Genomic DNA, 20,931 nt, shown 5'->3' on the forward strand with positions numbered 1-20,931 from the left:
AGAGAGAGGCTCTCCAGGAGCTGTGCCATACATATGTCACTGGAGGCAAATATTTACTAAATGCTTTTGTAACATCACAACCTTTTTGACATGACAGAATTGTGTTGGATGTTATATCATCAGGGGAACATTTAATAAACTCTTGAATGAGAGAATTGTGTTGGATTTGATGTCATTGGGGAACATTCACTAAATTCTTAGAATAAAGCTGTAGCGGGGGAAATCTTTTGGAGACATAGTATCACATAATTGAAACTACTGATTTTTTTTCTTAGGATGATTTGTGTCATTAATTGCTGACCAAAAACAGCTTAGACTGTTAACATGAATTTTTTCTTTATAGTCAGCTTGTTGGAATATGTATATGTATATTTTCTGTTTGAGATGTAATGGGAGTAAAACCTCACAAGTCTTAATCCGACATTTTGAAATCCTGCATAGCTATGAACTGAAACCATCAAATTATCGCCGTTGCTTCAAATGTTGAAAATATGTGATCTAATGCACAGTCAGTTGTTACGATTTCAGTTTTAATCTGGTTAAATTCTTACATTACAAACAAATTACTGAGTACTAATTTCAAGAATCTTAAGTGAACATATGTATGTAAATGATAGCATTAGATTGTACTTATACATGTAGTGATAACAATTCCTGGTATCATTTCTAGTAGTAAGGAACTCCTTTTACTTTTTAAAATCATTATAACTAGAACCTAAAAATAAAGTTGCTTTTTAAAAAATTCTGAACCTAAATTTACCTCTTTTAAATTTCTATTCATTGGTCTTTCATCAGCCCTCTTGAGCTATATCAGAATTAGTCCAATAGCTCTTTTGGTGTGTATGTGACAGTTCTTTAAATAGCCAGCCCTTTAACTGAGCTATTGTGTCCTCTCCAATGAATGTTCTTTTATCAACTCAATAGGTCTAGTTTCATCATCTATTCCTTATATGATATAATCTACAGATCCTTTATTCTGCTTCCACTATTTTGGAAAGTTTCTAATTTTTTAATGTTCTTAAAATGTGGCATCTTAGAACTCAGCACCATTCCAGGTGTGTCCTTGGCACACTAAAGTAGCTCTATTGCTTTCTCTTGAAATGTTTACTTCTATTGAACAAATCATTGAAACTGTTGGGAGAGGAGCCATCAATTGTTCATCCATTGATCTTGTATTCAATAACTAAATGTCTTTAGCTTTTGAAATCTAGGCTACTATTAAGCCCCTTTCCTACCTGGAGCATTCTATTATATCTTTGACTTAAACTTCGTGTTTAAATTTTATTCAATGATCATTTTAGTGCTAAGTGCATACTTATGATAAATGAATTTTGTTTCAGTCATTTTTCTAGCCAATAAACACAATGGCCAGCCAGCTTTTTAATATATCAGTTTAATAAACATGCCATCTCTGTCTTTAGGGCTAGAAAAAGATTGACTAGATTTTGAAGATCTACTTCCAGATTGACGGGTCCATTGATTCTTTAGGTGTTACTCCAAGTACCAATGGAACTGCCTAACTACAACAGTTTCATACTTACTACCATGTCCACAATGCTATCACTCACAAGGCTTAGTGTATTGGATTTATTGGAATCAACATATATTAACAATATGATATTCTCTTAATTTGCTGTCTGTTAACTCTACAAAGAACTTCCTCCATGAGATTAGTGAGCTCATGCTATCTTTTATTGATAAGTGTTTAAGTGTTTATAATGATTTGATTTTACTCATCTGTAATTTCTGAAATCCACTTTTTTCCTGCTTTTTGGAAAATTAGGTCTACATATTTTATCCCCTTTATTAATGTCCTTAGAGTAGCAACAGAGGTACTCCAGTGATTTTGCCCTCATCTACGTTAAAAATCCTGCAATATAATGATTTTAAAAACAGAACTACTTAAATTCACTGAATAAGTCTACGTCGTCAACTCTAACTTATCTTGGTTCATATTTCTTCTTAATCATTTTTGTCCCTTGCATTTTGAAGATTGTTCTCTTTCATCAAGAAGATAGAAACACACAGTTTGATTTTATACCTGTATTTGTCTGAATATTATGCCATTTGTCTTATGTAATGGACATATTTTACCATACTTTTTCTTCCTGCTCTGACCGAAGGTACATCTGAATGACATATTTATCATGTGTTAATTCATTATTATCTTTAGTCTTCCCAACACAATTATTTCAATTCAGATACTGTCTTAAACTCTTTTAGGATAGTGTTTTGATGATCTGTATATTTCCATATTGATATATTTCTATAGTGATAGCTCAGTAACATAAAGCAGAAACTCTAGAAATATTAAACTCATGGGAAAGTTCCCTAAAGAGCCTCACTATTCTTTTAAATTCTCATTCTTTTTTTTGTCTCCTTTGAGATTGTTAGAATTTTTTCTTTAAGTTTTGGATATTTTTGAGTCATTCTCCTTTTAGAATTTCTGTTCATACAATTATTCCTGTCCTTATAAATCTTTTTAAAAAATTTGCTTTCTTAATATTTTACATGGTATTGTGTTATATATATGTGTGTGTGTGTGAATATGTATACATATACATACATATATATGTATACATATATGCACACACACATATATATATAACACAATACCATGTAAATGTATGTACACATACATATGTATGTATATGTACATATGTATATACACGTACACATATACATATATATGTATATATGTATATATATGTACACATATACATATATATATTTATATATATATAAATATATACATATATATGTACACATGTATATGTGTACATATATATATGTACACATATACATGCATATATATACATATACATATACATATATATGTATATATGTATATATATATGTACACATATACATATATATATATATTTTATGCCTACAGCACCTGGTCTTCCAAGGTGATCTCCCATTCAAGTGTTAACCAGGCCCAACCCTGCTTACCTTCCAAGATCAGACGTGAATGGGCTTGTTCAGGGTGGCATGGCTGTAGACTGTGTTATACTTTTTAAATAATGTCCTTTTTGACATAGAGTCACACTCCAGCATGGCATAGGGTCACATATTTCAGTTCTGCCATTTATACTTTCTAATTTGTCAGAATTTACTACACACAAACAGCCCCCAATATTACTTCATTAAACTTTGAAGAGATGGAATTACTAATAAGAAAATCCAAATGTATCATAGGCTTTGCTTTTTGTAGAATGTAGCTGCTAGCTGATATCTAATTAATTGATGCACTCCATCACTACGATTGCTATTTCACACTTTGTCCTTTTGCTTAAAAAAGAGACAAGGGAACAGTCTGAATTTTATTGCTAATTACTTAGAAAGAGTAAAAAAATGTCAGATAAAAAATAAAATTGGTATCATGATATTGCTACTGAAGTAAAATTTTTTCCCCCCACCTCAGGGGCATAATCAACCCATTCCCTGCTTCAAAAGGAATCAGAACTTCTCCACTGCAGTGTGTTCATATAGCTGAAGGGCATACAAAAGCCATGCTCTGTGTGGATTCTACTGATGATCTCCTCTTCACTGGATCAAAAGGTGCTGGTAGTTTTTTCATAAGGTCATTTAATAGATTTAAAAAAAATAATTACATTTTTAACAGGCTTTGAAAAAAAAGTCAAACTACTTAAGACCCATAAAAATATGAGAGGATAATTTAGTTCAACCCCTGAATTATATAAAATATAAAACTACTGCATAGTTATGAAGAAAGTATAATCTCTGTTGGTGTTATGTAAATAGAATGTTGAGAGGATTCATCTCCCTTTGATAACTGAGCATCTAATACACGCAAGACCCCCAGCTTTGTAATGAAGTTTGTATAAAAATTTATAAAAGGCCATTACAAGGTACAGTGTGGTAAAGAAAATAAAATGGGCAAATAACCACCATTTTTTGAGCGCTTACTGTATGTCAGAGACTATGCTAGACACTCTACAAATTGTATCTCATTAATTCTCACTACAAACCCAATGAGATACACGTTGCACCCTCATTTTACAAATGAAGAAACTGAGGATTCAATAAATTAAATAAATTTCCCAGAAAGACTTAGTAAGTAGAAGAGCCAGGATTGGAAACCTAGGTCTACTTGTCTCTGAACCTGCTATCTTTGGTACAATTGTAGGTAACTCGAAATCAAGTATAACTGCTTTGAAGAGTTATAGACTAAGAGTTTTGGGGTTTCAGAAAAGGGAACAATTATGCTAAGCTGTGAGAAATAAAGAAGGCTTTGATAAGGAGGCACTTAGGATGAACCTTATGGAATGATTTGGTTATTGACAGATAAGGATTGACCACCAAGATTATAGAACATGAGCAGAGACGTGGAGGTGAAAGTGGGGTATGTTTGGAAATCAAATCCAATCGAGTCAAATAGTAGAATATATGTAAAAGAAGCGGTCCACAATGAGGCTTGAAAGGAAAGAAGGAAGCACATATAGGAATTTGGGGGCCAGCAAAATTTATTTGCTAGAACTTATGAACCGTAAATAATGGCGAGCAGTTCCCCAATTTAAAAATCTGCTCTACTCTGTAAAAATATACTTTTCTAATCAAATTAAATTAACCTCTCCAAGATAATTAGTCAACATGTCAGAAAAACAAAACAGAATACTTTCATGAATATATTTTGGGTCAAAAATAAAATCCATCCATCAGCAACCCCTGGAAAAGAAAGGTGTGTGTGTTTATGCATGGAGTGTGTTGTGAGGAGGTAGGGACATGATTAAAGCAGAACTTTTTGAAGAGGCTGATTTGAGATAGCCATTTTAAATTCAGGGGCAATTGAAACAATATTCTTTTGATATGAATCTTTAAAATTTTAATATCATATTTAAATGCTGCATAATGCATACAGCAGATGTCCCTGGGTTTCATCTGATCCTTTACACCTACTTTGCCCTTGAACCTGCTGCAGAGGGTCAGGCATGGAATCAGGATGCCTGTGGCAGATTCATGGAACAATTACTATTTTCTTCTTGCTTTCCTTCTCATGGGAGAGAAATTGTTTAAATAATTTTTATTGTTCAGAGAACCTAATTTAGTTTATATTGACAGTATTTCACTTTTTTTATTTGTTTGTTTTAGATCGTACCTGTAAAGTATGGAATCTGGTGACAGGGCAGGAGATAATGTCACTGGGAGGTCATCCCAACAACGTCGTATCTGTAAAATATTGTAATTATACAAGTTTGGTGTTCACTGTGTCGACGTCTTATATTAAGGTGTGGGATATCAGAGACTCAGCAAAGTGCATCCGAACACTGACGTAAGTAACTTACAGCCAAGTATTATAAGGGATGAATAGTTCTTATTTACAAAATATAAGAAAAAATGGGCCTATGAAAGCATTTTTATTTCTTTATATTTGTCCACTTCCAAAAGTGTTAAAATGTTTACAGTAAGACCACAGATGAAATAAAGGGAAAAAATGATTGAGAAAATAAAATATGAGAGCCTAATATTAAACAGAAAGGGCTAAATCATATTTGATCTCTGACTAAGTACACATTTTATATTTCCTTGCTCCCAAATACTAAGGTTTTACACTTCTGTGGTATTTAGTACTTGATGTAATTAAATGACTTACATTATCTGCTTCAGATGAATACCAGTCCTTGGGAAATGGCTCAAATCACCCACTGTAGACAGTTAAGAAGTATTTGTAATCTTGAATTATCAGGTACTGAGTAATCAATAGGTTTTTTGTCGGGGAGGACTTACAGATTTCATAACTGCAGGTTATGTTGGACAACTAGAGGATGAGTTTGTTTTCTCTGTCTGTTATTACATATGTCTTCACAATGTAGAGCAAATAATGATTCTTTTTGCCATAAGATTAATGAACTGTTTTACATAATAGAAATTGAGGTGAATTTTGCTAGTTTAAATAAGAGAAGGGAACATAGGGAAGGTTAATTTTTACTTGGATTATAGATTTAGCGTCAGGAGTATTTAATAGCTTAATAGTTTGTAAAGTAGGGATTATTAACATTCAAGTGCTAATTTGCATTTTGAGAACTACTAATTATTTATTATATTGAAAACAAGTCTCTGGAAGGAAATTTTATGGAAAAAGAACACTGTATCTTATGTTACAGATATTCTAATATTTGACTCACTGAAGTCAGATTTGAATAGACTGATTGTAAGATGATATTTTAGAAGTTAGCTAAGAAAATGTTTCAAAACATAAATATATTTGCCATTTAGAATTTATCTGAGGAAACAGGAATGTTATGTTGGAGTCCTTGGCACATAGTAAATACTGCATGTATGAATGGGTTAAAGTAAACAAAAACCAAAAATAGTTTTGTCTTCAGTGATTCAAAAGGACAGCTCTTTGAAACAAAAGGCATATTTGTAGGCCTGGCCCACAAGGGGCTTTTGGAAGCTAAGCTGCAGGAAAATGAATTACCTTTGTGACACTATTATTTGTTTAGATTTTTGTTTTGTTTTTTTTTTTAATCTTTATCATCTGATATTTTCTGAATGATAGTTTAATCATCCCTGATTCAGGGCCTATAATTCCTAGCACTATAATAGACTTGCAAATTCAGAGTTTTAAGCCATGTCATCTTGTTTTATTTATTTACTTATTCATCAAAACATTTATAAGTGCCAACTATGGTGTGTGAGGTACAATGCTAGGTTCTATATATACAGTGATCAAAAAGGACTCAGTATATAATTGTTGCTCAGTATATAATTGTTGCTTAAGCCAAGAATTCAAGGAATTTTAAGGTGAACTCGTGCAGAAATGTGACTTTTTTTGCTTTGTTTTGTCTCTGTTAAGGTCTTCAGGTCAAGTTACTCATGGAGATGCTTGTTCTGCGAGTACTAGCCGGACAGTAGCTATTCCTTCTGGAGAGAACCAGATCAATCAAATTGCACTAAACCCAACTGGCACTTTCCTTTATGCAGCTTCTGGAAATGCTGTCAGAATGTGGGACCTTAAAAGGTAGAATTTTGAAGAAAATGTGCTTCTTGCATATGGAAGATTCAACTTTCAGACATTAACATAGCGCATGTGAAATCCAATTTTTGTAACCTCAGAAGTTAATATGAAATCATAGGCTTTTCTATTTAGCCTAACACCCCTAAGAGTCTTTTTTGTCCTCGTTAGCAAACTCATAATTTTCCTTTCTTTTAAGTTCCATTGCTGGCCAAAAAAAGAAAAAGAAAAAAAAAAAGGTATATGAAAGAAAATAGAATTGAAATCTTAGCCTTTCTTAATACTTGTCTATAAATTGTGTTGTTTACCAAAGACCAAGTTTCTCATCTTAGTTTCACCAGTATCTTTGAAAGAATTACTTTTTTGCAACATTATTTAAACATTTTCTGTGTCAAATTTTTCAGTTTATCAACTTAACAAATATCGGCATAAATCCTTAAAGAGTTTTGGTGAATATAAAATAAAATATATGTGAAAGATGAGGTATTAAGAAGACAAAATGGTTTAAAAAATTGATAAATTGAAATGTAAGGCATTACATCTTTGATTTTTTTACTTGCCATGAAGTATGAACTTTTATCCTTTAGTTGAGTTGTTTATTTTAGTTTCTTTTCTAGTTCTTAAAATTTGGGTAGTAAGAAAATATTCATTTATTAGTAAACACATATTTATTCTACATTAATTATGGCAGGTACTGCCCCAGCAATGTGATGGGACCTGGGAATAAAGACTGAGCAAGACAAATGTGTATCTCACTTCTCAGAGCTCATGTTATAATGGAGGATTAACGCCATTAAACAGACAATTACAGGGAACTGAGTAATGTTTGCTATTCAGATAGTACCACCCATCTAGAAAGACTTTATCAGCAGTAAATCTAAGGGATATTTATTGGAGAAACTTTGAGAATAACTAGTTATAACATTCAACAGATGACTGAGAAAGTATAATATACATAATTTATAGATAAATAGATGAGTGGGAAAGAGGGAAAGAACCACAGTCCTGAGTACTGTTTTAGAAATAAAGTGTAGAAAATTCTAAACAGTACTTGTTTTAAAAAATTGGAAAAGAAATGAGGACTTGGTTTATTCTTGAAGATATTAAATGTGATTCATACTGAGGACACCATAGAAGATACTCAAAATCATGACATGAGGCAGAAAAGATAATCAGCTTTTGAAAATCTTTATACTTTTTAAATTGCAGAAAGTTAGATTCTTTGAGACCTGTTTGATTTCAGCAACATGATTAAATATAGACTTAACAGAGTAACTGAGAGAATAGTTTTTGAGAATTATAATATCCTGAGAACCTAATACATCTCTGTATTCTAGCATCTTGATTTGAGATAGGACTGTGAAAAAAAAGTTTATTATCACCCCTTTACGATTGACATCACACACTTTTCTACCAGTCAGATATGTGTTCTGGTCATTTTCATATCTTTATAATAATTGATGAAATTTACTACCTATTTTTTGATATGCATATACACATGTATATATGTGTATCCATGAGTACATATATGTGTATTTGTGTATGTGAGAATATTTATGCATGTGTATATAATAAATTATTTTGCTTTTTTCATATAGTTATTGATTAGGTAAGGTATACCTCTGATAGAGTTGTTTTAATTGGATTTCAAATTGGACCTAATAACATCAGTTATATGTCTATTACATATTTGGACATTTAACAGATTAAGGTTTATCTTGACTAGGTTGGAGCTAAAAAATTAGTCATTAGCAATATTTTGCACTTTTGCTGCCTCTTTATTTACTACTTAAATGACATTAGTCAGCTTTGGAATAACTTCTTTAGAACTCTTACCACTTTCGTTATAGAATAGATTAGTTTGACCATTTTTTTAAACTCTAATTTGAACAGAGTTGCATAGAAGGAGAGCTAAAAAAATAGTGAACTATTTTATCAAAGATCATTTATGTTGAGACTTGGCCTCCACATGCTAAGAAATATTTTCAAAGAAAATTATTTTTCTTTCTTTTTAAAGGTTTCAGTCTACAGGAAAGTTAACAGGACACCTGGGCCCTGTTATGTGCCTTACTGTAGATCAGATTTCCAATGGACAAGATCTAATCATCACTGGGTCCAAGGATCATTACATCAAAGTATGTATAATAGAGTTGTTGAATTATGTTCTTTTATTTAATGATATGTTAGAAGTATTCATTTACCCTTTTCTTAACCAATTTTCTTTATATTCCCATTTCTAGCCTTTGCTTCTTTTTCCTGGTCCTTTTTTTTTTTTTTTTTTTTTCACTCCTACTTCCTGATTATATCATCTTAGTCAAACATATATTCTTATTTTTGATAGATCATAGGTTGGGAGAAATTTCAAAGATTTTAACTCAGTCATCCAACTAATGCTTGAGTCTCACTGTCACCATCTTTTTTACTGAGCATATTATGGTCTTCAGATTTTAGATAATTAGCAGATAAGGTAAGGAAAGATGTTTAGTTTGATTCTGGAAATGTTAAATTTGAGATACTAACAACAGAGGACATCATCATGTAGGCCAGCAGGCCATTCGAAAGGCAAGTCCAGAGCTCATGATACGTTATGACTAGAGATGTAGGTTTGGGAGCCATTTAAAAAGAAGCACATATTCAAGGAATTAGAGTAGAGAACATGACCAAAGGAATGAGAAGTTGCCAGGACTCATCCCTGGGTAATACCTTTAAAAATCAATAGGAACAAAAAGAGGATACAGTAAGAAAGAGTGATAGGAAGAGTGTAAGTACTCTTTCCAGAATCTTGGATTAAGAGATGAGAAATGGGTTAGTGACTTGAAAATACAATGGATAAGGGGAGAGGATTTTGTATTCTATAGATTCGAGCATGTTTATATGCTTAGGAAATGGGCTTAGTGGAAAACAAAAGTGTGAGAAGAGTGAAATGACCGTTGAAGAAAGTGGTAGGGAAAGTTAGAATCAGATCAAACATGTGAACCTTGGGAAGAAGTAAGTACACTTTACATTTGAAAAGAGGGGAAGGATAGAGAATGTTTTAAGATAAAAGAAGACTTTGGAATGAAGGGGAGAGTCCAAAAACATATTTTTGAGAAAATTACAAGGTTAGTGGCTAAGAGAGAGGAGGACAACTGAGAGGAGTGAAAGATTTTTAAGTAGCGGCTTTAGGGGAATTTGAAATGACCACTAGGACTGCAGAGGTTCCTAACAGTATTTTACTAACAATCATAGCATTTATTTGAATTTGAACTGGATTGACATATAGTATTTTTATTATTGAACTTATTTGTATACTTGTACATAAAAAAATTAGTTGACTTTCTTAAAAGCCTATAGACATGTAAGCATATGACATATAAGCAAAAGTAGTATGAAAATAGGACTCAGGTTCATTCTGAGTCGTTCATATCAGGCTAATTTAGATACTTTAGTAAAATATTGTAACAAAACAAATCATGTCATGTTACTATAAATGCGTATGTATTTCTATGATGGAATACATATAGGTGCTTATTTGTAAGTTAAGTAGAATGACTGCTTTCTTTCTCCCTTTTATTTTTTTTTAGATGTTTGATGTAACTGAAGGGGCTCTTGGAACTGTGAGCCCCACCCACAATTTTGAACCCCCTCATTATGATGGCATTGAGGCACTAACCATACAAGGGGATAACCTATTTAGTGGATCCAGAGATAATGGAATCAAGAAATGGGACTTAGCGCAAAAAGATCTCCTACAGGTAATGTGAAACCTTTTCATGGAATTGAGTGGGTACTGCAAAGCCATTCAGTAATCTATATAAGAATTTGAAGAGCCTCTATGTAGACCTATATTATCCCTATTAAGGGATAATATTAATGAGGGCTTCCTCTTAAGGAGTGTTTCCTCATGACCCACTAGAGTTACTAATTATGAGAAGGGCAACATTCAACATTTAATAATACCTTCTAGATAAGAAGAAAATAAACACTAATAAAAGTTAAAAGATCTGGAATCTCCCATGCATGTGTTCACTAAATCAGTCTTGGAGTAGGGCAGTTATAGTTTCTCGTTTTATTTTTGTTTTATGTACACATATTCCGTAGAGTACCAAGTTTAGCTAACGTTTAAATAGTAATAATGACTCCTTGTCCTACAAGAGCATCTCCATGCATCCAAAAGTGATGATTCTCTCATTTCCATAGAACCATAGTTGAGCTGAAGTGCTGTATCAATACAATCAAATATTGGTGTCTTTCCCTAATTTCCGGTGGAAGAAAACAGTTAACAGATGACATTGCTCTAAATTTCAAGCCTTTTCCCTCCTACATATTGCAGTTGCCACCACTTTCCTCCTTGCGAAAAAACAAAACCAAAATAAACAAGTAGCATGAATGTTAATAGATGCATAAATTGCATATAGATTTTTCTTTTCTTGACATACTTATACACAAAATATAATCATATAGTCTGATCTTATAATTATTGTTTGCTTATTATGAAATGTATAGGTTAGCTTCATTCTTCTACAAAAGCTTTAGGCCTCTACGTTATCTACCAAAAGTTTGAGACAGTGACTTTATGAGGCAGTCCTTAGTCTACCAGATTGTAGTTTTCAAACTTGTTCTATTAAATACATTTTAGAGAAAGGCGAGATATTTACTTGCCCATGAAGAAAATGTTATGTTTGAAAAATTTTGTATACTGTCCAGATCTTTCAGATTCTATAGATTTTTGACATTATAGGCCTTAAATACTGATATAACACTAATGATAATTATTGAGGCAAATTGGGGAGCAAATTACAAATTTATTTCTTTAAATCACTGAGTGATTTTGTAGAAAATGATTTTTACAGTTTATAGGCCATTCCAAAATTTGAGTTTTGTCAATAAAAATGTTTAACTTGTTTTGGTGTGAAAATGTCCATTTGGAAGGCTCATCTTAAGCTGCTAATTTCTCTTTTTTCTCTCAGCAAGTTCCAAATGCACATAAGGATTGGGTCTGTGCCCTGGGAGTGGTGCCAGGCCACCCAGTTTTGCTCAGTGGCTGTAGAGGGGGCATTTTGAAACTCTGGAACATGGATACTTTTGTGCCAGTCGGAGAGATGAAGGGTCATGAGAGTCCTATCAATGCCATATGTGTTAATTCTACCCATATTTTTACTGCAGCTGAGTAAGTTTTTCCTATGTGATTTCCTCCGTATTGATTACTTGTATTCAGATTTAATAAATATCGTAAGTTGTAAATATCTTGAAACATAGAACGTGAAAACCTTGAAATCCCTCTTTTATTAGTCATTATGTCTGCTTTAGGATGTCTTATTTATGTTTTCTGATGTATACTATCAGCACTGAGTTTAGGTTGCCCATGTTGCATAATAATAATGTTACTCCTATATTAGTACTCTGCTTATACTAGCAAGTCTGCTGCCAGATCTTTCCCTGGTAACTTTTTTAAATATATAAAATCATTTATAGATGACTAATTTCTAAAGATTTTTTTCCCTAGAAAGACAATAAACTTGCCATTCTGTACATTTATAACAAGTCATTTGAAAAATCTCTTTGTGCTTTTCCCACCTCCCTTTAAACTATATATACATAGTAATTTCTGCTGCCTCCTTCTTGTGGATAGCTTGGTTGATTGATTCATTTTTTTTTCCATTTATTCCTTCATGATAAATCTTCTCTATGCCAGGCACTGCTCCAGGCTCTTGATAATAGAGCAGTGAATACACCAGATCCAAACTCTAGATTACATTCTAAGGAAAAGGAAAGGAAATACACAAATAAAATTTGTTAAATGGTGATGTGTGCTATGAAGGACAATAAAGCAAGGAAAGGGGGATGAGACTGTCATGGGGCGGGGGTTACATAGCAGGTGCTCAGTGAAGGCCTCACTGAGAAAGTGACATTTAAGATGCTTGAGGGTGGCAGAGAGATCTTGTGACCATAAAAATGATATAATCTAGTGCTTAGTATCTGCCAGACATTGTTCTAAGTGCTTTCCAGGTAGTAATTCATTTAGTACCTGGAACTCTAGAAGATAAATATTCTAACCCCTATTTTATGGGTACTAACACTGAGGGAATTCCTAACTTAAAATCCTTGTATAGTAATTCCATTCTATCTGATATTTCTGGATCTGTTGTCATTGATTGATTTTTCTTATAATTATAGGTCTTATTTTTCCTGCTTTTATGTCAAAGAAAATTTTATTGGGTGTTGAACATTATAATGTGCTTCGAGTATCTGGATTTTTTTGTGTTCCTTTAATGAGTGTTAAGCTTTGTTTGTCAGGCAATTAAGTTGCTTGTGGTTCAGCTTCATATTTTTAAGACTTGTTTTTGACTCTTCTTGGATCTCTACCAAATATTCTGAGTATTTGATGATATCTCTCTACCTTCCTGGTCAGAACTTGAACATCTCATAGCCCTCTATAAACTCTGAGAATTTATAGCTCACTAACAGTTGTTTTTTGGTGTGGTCTTGTAGTCTTAATCTTTTTATGTGCAGCTTAGCATTCAGTCAAAGACAGTAGGGAACAGCTACGTAAATTGACAGAATTATTTTCCCATAGCTCCCTAGTTCTTTCTGCATAGTTTGCTCCTCTCCTCTACGTGGTCCTGCAAATTCTACTACTTCACACCTCCTAGATTTTCTTCTGTGTCTTTCAACTAAATAATTCCGTGGTTTTCTGCTTGGATTCCCTCTCCCTGGTCTGTAGTTTGGAAAGTGATTCTGGGCCAAAAGCCAGAGCTGTCACAGAGTTCACCTTCTTTGTTTCCCTTTTCTCAGGGATCATAGCCCTTCACTATCAATTGCCCAGTTTCTGAAGGCAGTTTTTCCTTACATTTTGCCAGGTTTTCACTTCATTTACAGCCGGAGGATTAATCTAGCACAAATAGATACAAAAAACAAAAAATGAAAAACAAAAAAGCAAAAAACAAAACAAAACAAAACAAAACAAACAAACAAAAACCTCTGTTATAGCCAGTAGTGGAAGTTCAGTCATCTCAAACTTACTATGTCCAAAACTGAACTCCTGATCCTCTCAAGAAACCTGCTCATCTTATAGACTTCTCCATCTCACTTGATAGCTTCTATCTTCTCTGTTGCTCAGGCCAAGACCCTTCATTCTTCCCTTTCTCTTATACTGCATATCCCATCCATCAGCAAATCTTGTTGGTTCTACCTTTAAATTATATCTTGAATTTGACCACTTCTCATAATGTCTTCCGCAGTCGCCATTAGGTCCTGGATTACTACAGTAGCCTCCTAAACAAGGCTCCCACCCTGCATGTTGTCTGTTCTCAACACAGAATAATTCTTTTAAAACAATGGTCAAATCATATTCCTTCTCTGCTCAAAACCTTGCAGTGGTCCTGCATTTCACCTAGAGCAAAGGCCGTATATGATCTGACCCTCTGTGCCCTCTCTTACCTTACCTTCTAGTACTCTCTGGCTTGTTCTTTCTCTTGCAAAACCAATATCTTCTTTGCTGATCCTCAGATATACCAAATTTACTATTGCCTTGGGACATTTGCTCTGGCTGCTCCCTTTGGCTGGAATGCTTTGCCTTCAGATATCCTGACCTTCTTCCAATGTCTTTCTTTCTCAGTAAGGGTAACCTTGCCATTTTATTTAAAATTGCAATCTCACATGATCCCCTTTTCTATGTCTTTTCTTTTTTTCTATAACATTTTTACTGTCTAATAAACTTTATAACTTAATTATTTATTACGGTTTATTGTTTATCTCCTTTTGCTAGAATGCATGATCTTCAAGTGCGCAGGGTTTTGTCTTTTATTTTCATTTATTTGTTTACTTTTGATTCATCATAAGTACCTAGAATATAGAATAGTGCCTGTAACTATTCTCAATAAACATTTGTTGAGTTGATGGTTGAATGAATAAATGGAATTGAATGAATTGTGTAGATGAATAAACATATTCCCTTACTGTTATCAGTGTACATGTGCCGTGTAATTTGGCAAGAATATTATTTTTCATCCAGTTTTATTGACATATAATTGACAGATTGTGCTATGTAAGTTTAAGGTGTACAGCATAATGATTTGACTTACATAGATTGTGAAATGATCACCACAGTAGGTTAACATCCATCATCTCATATAGATACCAAAAAAAAAAAGAGGAAAAAATATGTATTTTAAAAAAATATATTTCCCCTTGTGATGAGAACTCTTAAGGGTAAGATTATTGAGTAAAAACTGAAAAGCCTGGATTTAGGCTCAACTCTGCTGACTATGTTACATTGGACAAGTCACTAAACTATTTTTATCCTCAAAATAGACTACCTAATCTCTGAAGTGCCTTCTAACTATAAAATTCTATACTCTTTGTTACAGCTTCTGGTTTATTAGGAAATTAGAGAAAAGCAACATTTCCTTTAAGCCATGAGAGACATGGTAAAAAATGTGATTATCTAATGACTGGTCCCTAATACCCATATACCGGGTGAATAAAAACAAGTTTTCTTAGAAACATTTTGTATCGTCTATGTTCTTCGATAAATAGAGTAATTAATCCACTTCTCAGTAGCCACTTTCTTTTTCTGTGGGCTTATGCCGATATCATCCAAACATAATTCTTCCTAACTATTGCCAAATTCACCAAGTTCCGGGATTCCCTGCCCCAGCACCCTTTCTTCCCAGAGGCTTCATGTGACCTTACTCTTGACTGTTGTGCATGAAGGCCTCTGACCACATGCCACACTACTGTTGTTTTCTGAAATAATGAATCCAGTGGAGTAGTTAAGGGAAGGGGCCTTGGAACTGCCTAGATGCAAATCTTGGCTCTATCAATAATTTGTGATCTTGGGCAAATTATTTACCCTTTCTGGACCTCAGTTTGCTCATCAATGGAAAGGGAATAATTGCATTATCTACCTCTTATTGTAGTTAAAGAGAATTAAATGCATTAATGTGCACAAAGGGCACATAGAACAATGCTTTGCACATACCCTTTATAATATGAGCTATTTTTAATATCATTATTATGAGTGCCTTTTAGATATACCTATGGAGCAATGTATATTTTTACTTACATCTATTAAAGACCTCTTCAGAAAATGTTACCATGATAAAAAATTCTAAGAGCTGTTTGTTTATCTTTCTGCTTCTTTTCTTATGTTCATTTTTAATTTATTGTTTTGTAGTGATCGAACTGTAAGGATTTGGAAGGCTCGCAATTTGCAAGATGGTCAGCTCTCTGACACAGGAGATCTAGGGGAAGATATTGCCAGTAATTAAACATGAATGAAGATAGCCATAAACTGAATACTGTGATAACACTCTGTATGTTCTTTATTGAAAATGTTACCCTACATTTATTAGGCAAAGATTAAATGAGTGGATTAACTGGAAAGTATATCTGAATTCAACTGCTGAATATAAATGGTATTCTAATAAAAATGTGTACTATCCTCTGTGCTTAATATTAATGTTGCTTGATACATACATACCCTATCATTGATATACTGCTCAATTTGCACTTTTATTGTGGCTGGGTTTTTATGGCTAGCTATAAAAAACACCTTCAAATTATTTGAATTACAATATGTCTGCCTTGGTGACGTCAGAAAAAAATACCTGGAATATAATGCAACCCACTATTAACTCATTTATATAGTCCGTTCAGATGATTTATGTATTTAAACGTACTTGGAAATGTTAGTCAAATTGTGGTTTGTTTGTCTGGGGTTTCCAAATTTCAAAATTCTTTTAATGAAATGTAAAAAAAGAAAGAGAATATTGTCGATGATTTTCCATTAGGAGGAATTGACCTTAATCTACTAACGAATAATATTAAACAGTTTGTGTTAAACGTTGATGTTTACTTGTATTGACCAAAGTTTTGCAGCTGTGCTATATATCCTGTGCTCAGGACTAAAATGCCGTTACATTGTTTTCTTAGTGCTGTGGCATATGTTCTGTGATGGAAACATTTTTGATGTCCTAACAGAAATATATTTTGATCTATTTTCCTATGGAGTTGTTTCTATTATCACCTTTTAATTTCATTTTTATTTAATAGTAGTATTTCCTTCCCCTTTTATCTAATTTTTTTTATATGCTGCTAAATATATTTTAAATACACTATGTTTGCAAACCTTGGTAGCTATGATGCAAACAGTACCATCTGTGGTGGGAAAAGCTATGTAAATAGGTAGATTGTAAAAAGAATGTCTTACGTTGTAACTATGAATTTTTAAATGCTGTAGATTGGATTTGCGAAAGGATGTATAATTTATATGTCTGTCAGAATATTAATTTGTACATTCTGCAAGTTTAATTTGTATGTAGATGGTATAATATTTGAAAATATTGTCTTGTGATTTTTCTTCCTTGAAAATATTTGCTTGTAAATCAAAACTTAGCTAGGACTTAAATAAACGTGTTGCTATGAATTATTTTTATTCTGTTGTTCTTTTTCTAATTATACGAAAATGGCCAGTTTTTTAAAAACTTTGTTTTCTCCGTGTGTGATATAAGGAAAGGCATTTTGTTGTTATCTAGCAGTTTATACACATTGTTGTCCAGCACGTCATACATGTCCTTTCTTAGCTCACTAGACATGAAATGTTCTTGAAAAGTTTTAACCATAATCCAATCTTGATGAACCAAGAAGTTTACTATTTAAAGGAATTAAATTGAACTATATACTTTAAGGATTTTAACATAAATGGTAAAACAAATAAAAATTATTCCTATAAATGTTAGGCCAATAGTGACCTTGGCTACTTGGAGAAGAAATGGAGGGAATGGTGGCTGGCAGGTGTTGCAGGAGGTGAGTTGGGAGTGTAGAGGGATGTGGAGGTGCTTCTGGGCCTAACAATGTTCTAGTTCTTGACCTGGGTCTCAAGCGACATGTTAAAGTGTCTATCTGTCTGTCTGTCTATATTTATCAGCTATCTATCTATAGAGAGAGAGAGAGAAGGGGAGAGAAAAAGAGAGAGATTTCTTTGCACCTTTGAACAATTTTCTATGTTGGGGTATTCCTTCCTTTTGGATTCTATCTCTCACTGTAGATGCCAGTTTCTCATTTTCCCCACTTCCTCTTGCAGCCAGGGTAGCATTTAGATTTGGCCCACTAGAGCCACTGCCAACAGACTTTGAACTGGAAGCTAGTAACACAGAAATGTGGGCACCTCACTGAATCTCTGTGATTGGGTAGTGGTAGCTAATGCTATTTTCAATGGAAGCAAAGGAAGAAGATGGTCATTATCAATGGTGCAAGCCATAAGGTCTGTGCCTAGTGCAGAATGAAGCAGCTAATTATGAGGTATGATTCTGGACATTGTTCCTGGTTGTATAGCCTCTATACCTCATTGTCTGGGCCCTCTAGAAAATGTACATATTATCTGATAATGTCCAGTAATTTCCTTTTCTGTTTGAACTAGCTGAGTTACTTGCTATTACTTGCAGCTAAGAAACTGTCAATGTGATTCCAGAAAATCCCATGAATTGTTCATTAGTCTAAGCCAGTGCATTTCCTTTAGCATGCAACAAATGGAAATACTTGGAAGGCTTGTTAAGGCACAGATTGCCTGATCACACCCCCAGAGTTCTGATTCAAAAGTACTTGCATTTCTAACAAGTTCACAGTTGATACTGGAGAAGGGCCCGTGCTTTGAGAAGCATAAGTCTTAGTCAATTCTCTTCACCCCTGTAGTGTGGTTCAGTAACCTTTTTCAGATTAATCAAAGCCAGGCATTCCCCTGGCAGTAATTATTGACCTAGATCCTGGTCTGTTGAAGGGAAGGATTTCTACTATAAGGTGTCTGGAGAAGCTCAATGTACATTCCTCATGGAGCAATTTAGTAAGCATGTAGCTCCAACTGCTACTGGAAGCCACCTACCACCACAAAGGAATCCAGCTTTGGAATGATTAATGAACGTCAGACAGAGCAAGCTGACCTCATGACTACCAAAACCTGAAACCCCCTCATTCTGTGCGATGATAAATACTCATTGATAAATGTCTTAGCTGCGATTTCTTTCCCAGCCCTTGACCATACCTTAACTGCAACAGTGTTACCTAGGGTAGAGGTGCCCATACATGAAATTAAATAAGAGGCGGTCTGAAGGACTTTGAGAAGTGGGTCAAGTGGAAATTTTCTTCAAAGTATGGCTGACCCTTTTACAATGCGGGTTTAAACGTGCAGGTCCACGCGCATTATTTTTTATTTTTTATTTTTCAATAAAAACTGTCAGCCCTTCCTATCCAGGGGTTTCACGTGCAGATTCGCAAGCGGGATTCAACCGACTGCAGAGTGAAAGCTATTTTTGCATTCCCATTGACAGATTCCCAAAATTTTGTTTTCTTTCCACGTTTTGTTGAATCTGCAGATGCAAGAAAACGACTTCAGAGTCAAAAGTTACCCGGGGAGTTTCCGCGGCACGGCAGTTGGCGCCTCTAACTTCCACGTTTTTTAAGTCAACTGTATCGTCGCTGAAAGTTTTGCACTGGCTTTGATCTACCTCTATCGCAGGTAAACAAACTGGAGATTGTTCTGTCTCTTATTCTCTGAGAGGTGATGCTTTAGTTTCAGTTTAGAGAGGTAGCAGTGAGGAATAAAAATAGGAAGTAGGGGGGAAAAGAATTCCAGAGTAATGAGTGACAAGCCAGGGGCCAGATCATAACCAACCTTGTGCGCTGAGTTAAAGAGTTTGAACTTTAGCCCACCATTGTGAGGCCAACAAAGGCTTTTAAATATGGTAATAACAAATTATTCTGGTAGTGCTGTGGAATGGATGGAAGGGGACAGATACTATGCACAGATAAACTCCCAGGATGCTGTGGGAATAACGTAGGTGAGATGTATCAAGGACATGAGGTAGGGCAGCAGCCTTGAAAATGAAAAGGAAGCTCACAGGTATGAGAAATAAAGTCCTCTTTAAAGGACAACTGAGACGCGGGATTAAGAGATGAAGGATCCCATGGATCTGTGTGGCGTTAGTTGGGTGTATGTAGTGCCAGATAGAAGAAGTAAAAGCCTAGAAGTCATCCTGGAGAGCTCCCTCTCCCTCCCGGGCCATGCCAGCCCTTGCATGGGCCATGTCAAATCCTTCACATGTCTCAACCTTCATCTCTACCGCTACTACCCTCCATCTGCTGTCTGACCTGGGCTTCTGCCATATCCCACTCTTTGGTTCTTCACTCCGATCACCCCTTCACACTATTCTCCAGAGTGATCCAAATAAAATTTTATTCCAGTCACCTTCTGCTTAGAAAAATTCAGAGGATTTCCATGGTTCTCTGGACAAAGACTAGAGGCTGTTGGGGCTCTCTATTACCAGGCCTCCGTGCACATTGGCCTTTGTTCAGCTATTCAGCAAATCTCTGCACATGGCGTGTCCTCCATCTGCTCAATTAATTCCAGTCCATCCAACAACTTTATTTCAAGTTTGAATTCTTTAGGAAGTCACGATTCCCAAATGCAGAACAAATTCCTTTACAATAAAGAATTGTGTCCCCTCTTCTTCATATAACTTATGTGTTTGTAATTACTTATTGTGCTTATTTGGTTTGTCTCTTCCCTGCGTGACTGCCAACTTCTTGAGATGCCAACGTCTTGAGAGAAAGGTCTATCTGATCTCTCTCATTCATCCTTCACATTTAACACAGTGCTGCGTAATAGGAGCTAAATAAATATTTGTTTGGGAGGAGGACCTTGAGTTTTCTTTTGGGTCTCAGACACTGATAAGCTTGCAGGAAACCCAAGTAATATCTAGCTGCTAGTTTTTTTCAGAGAGCAGGTTTAAAACGCCAAAAATGAAGAAAAGGTTGATAATACTGAATTGGATATTTGAAGTTGGGCTTCATCACTTAGCTCACAAACGAGTAGTTAACAATGTTAGCATAATCTGCTAATGAGATTTTTTTTTTTATACTGGAAGCAGTGGGAATGTCAAGAATAATTGAATATGTTACAAAGAAACATGCTG

The 20,931-nt window shown here is 34.4% G+C and overlaps 1 protein-coding gene and 1 pseudogene across 13 annotated transcripts in view; one reads left to right on the forward strand and one right to left on the reverse strand.

Moving 5' to 3' along the window:
- Window positions 1-17,390, forward strand: part of KIF21A (kinesin family member 21A) — a 128,952-nt gene extending 111,562 nt beyond the window's left edge. For all 13 annotated transcript variants that reach the window (XM_016151698.2, XM_016151693.2, XM_016151694.2 and 10 more), the window contains 7 exons: window positions 3,428-3,564; window positions 5,116-5,296; window positions 6,824-6,988; window positions 9,000-9,117; window positions 10,546-10,716; window positions 11,932-12,131; window positions 16,140-17,390. In XM_016151698.2, coding sequence (XP_016007184.2) covers window positions 3,428-3,564; window positions 5,116-5,296; window positions 6,824-6,988; window positions 9,000-9,117; window positions 10,546-10,716; window positions 11,932-12,131; window positions 16,140-16,233 — 1,066 coding nt within the window. In that variant the 3' untranslated portion in view covers window positions 16,234-17,390. The remainder of the gene's footprint in view (window positions 1-3,427; window positions 3,565-5,115; window positions 5,297-6,823; window positions 6,989-8,999; window positions 9,118-10,545; window positions 10,717-11,931; window positions 12,132-16,139) is intronic.
- On the reverse strand, window positions 2,888-3,006 carry LOC118613925 (annotated as a pseudogene).
- Window positions 17,391-20,931: the final 3,541 nt, after the last annotated feature.

The sequence above is a fragment of the Rousettus aegyptiacus genome, unplaced genomic scaffold (genome assembly GCF_014176215.1).
Source record: "Rousettus aegyptiacus isolate mRouAeg1 unplaced genomic scaffold, mRouAeg1.p scaffold_m13_p_2, whole genome shotgun sequence".
In the NCBI taxonomy this organism is placed as follows: domain Eukaryota; kingdom Metazoa; phylum Chordata; class Mammalia; order Chiroptera; family Pteropodidae; genus Rousettus; species Rousettus aegyptiacus.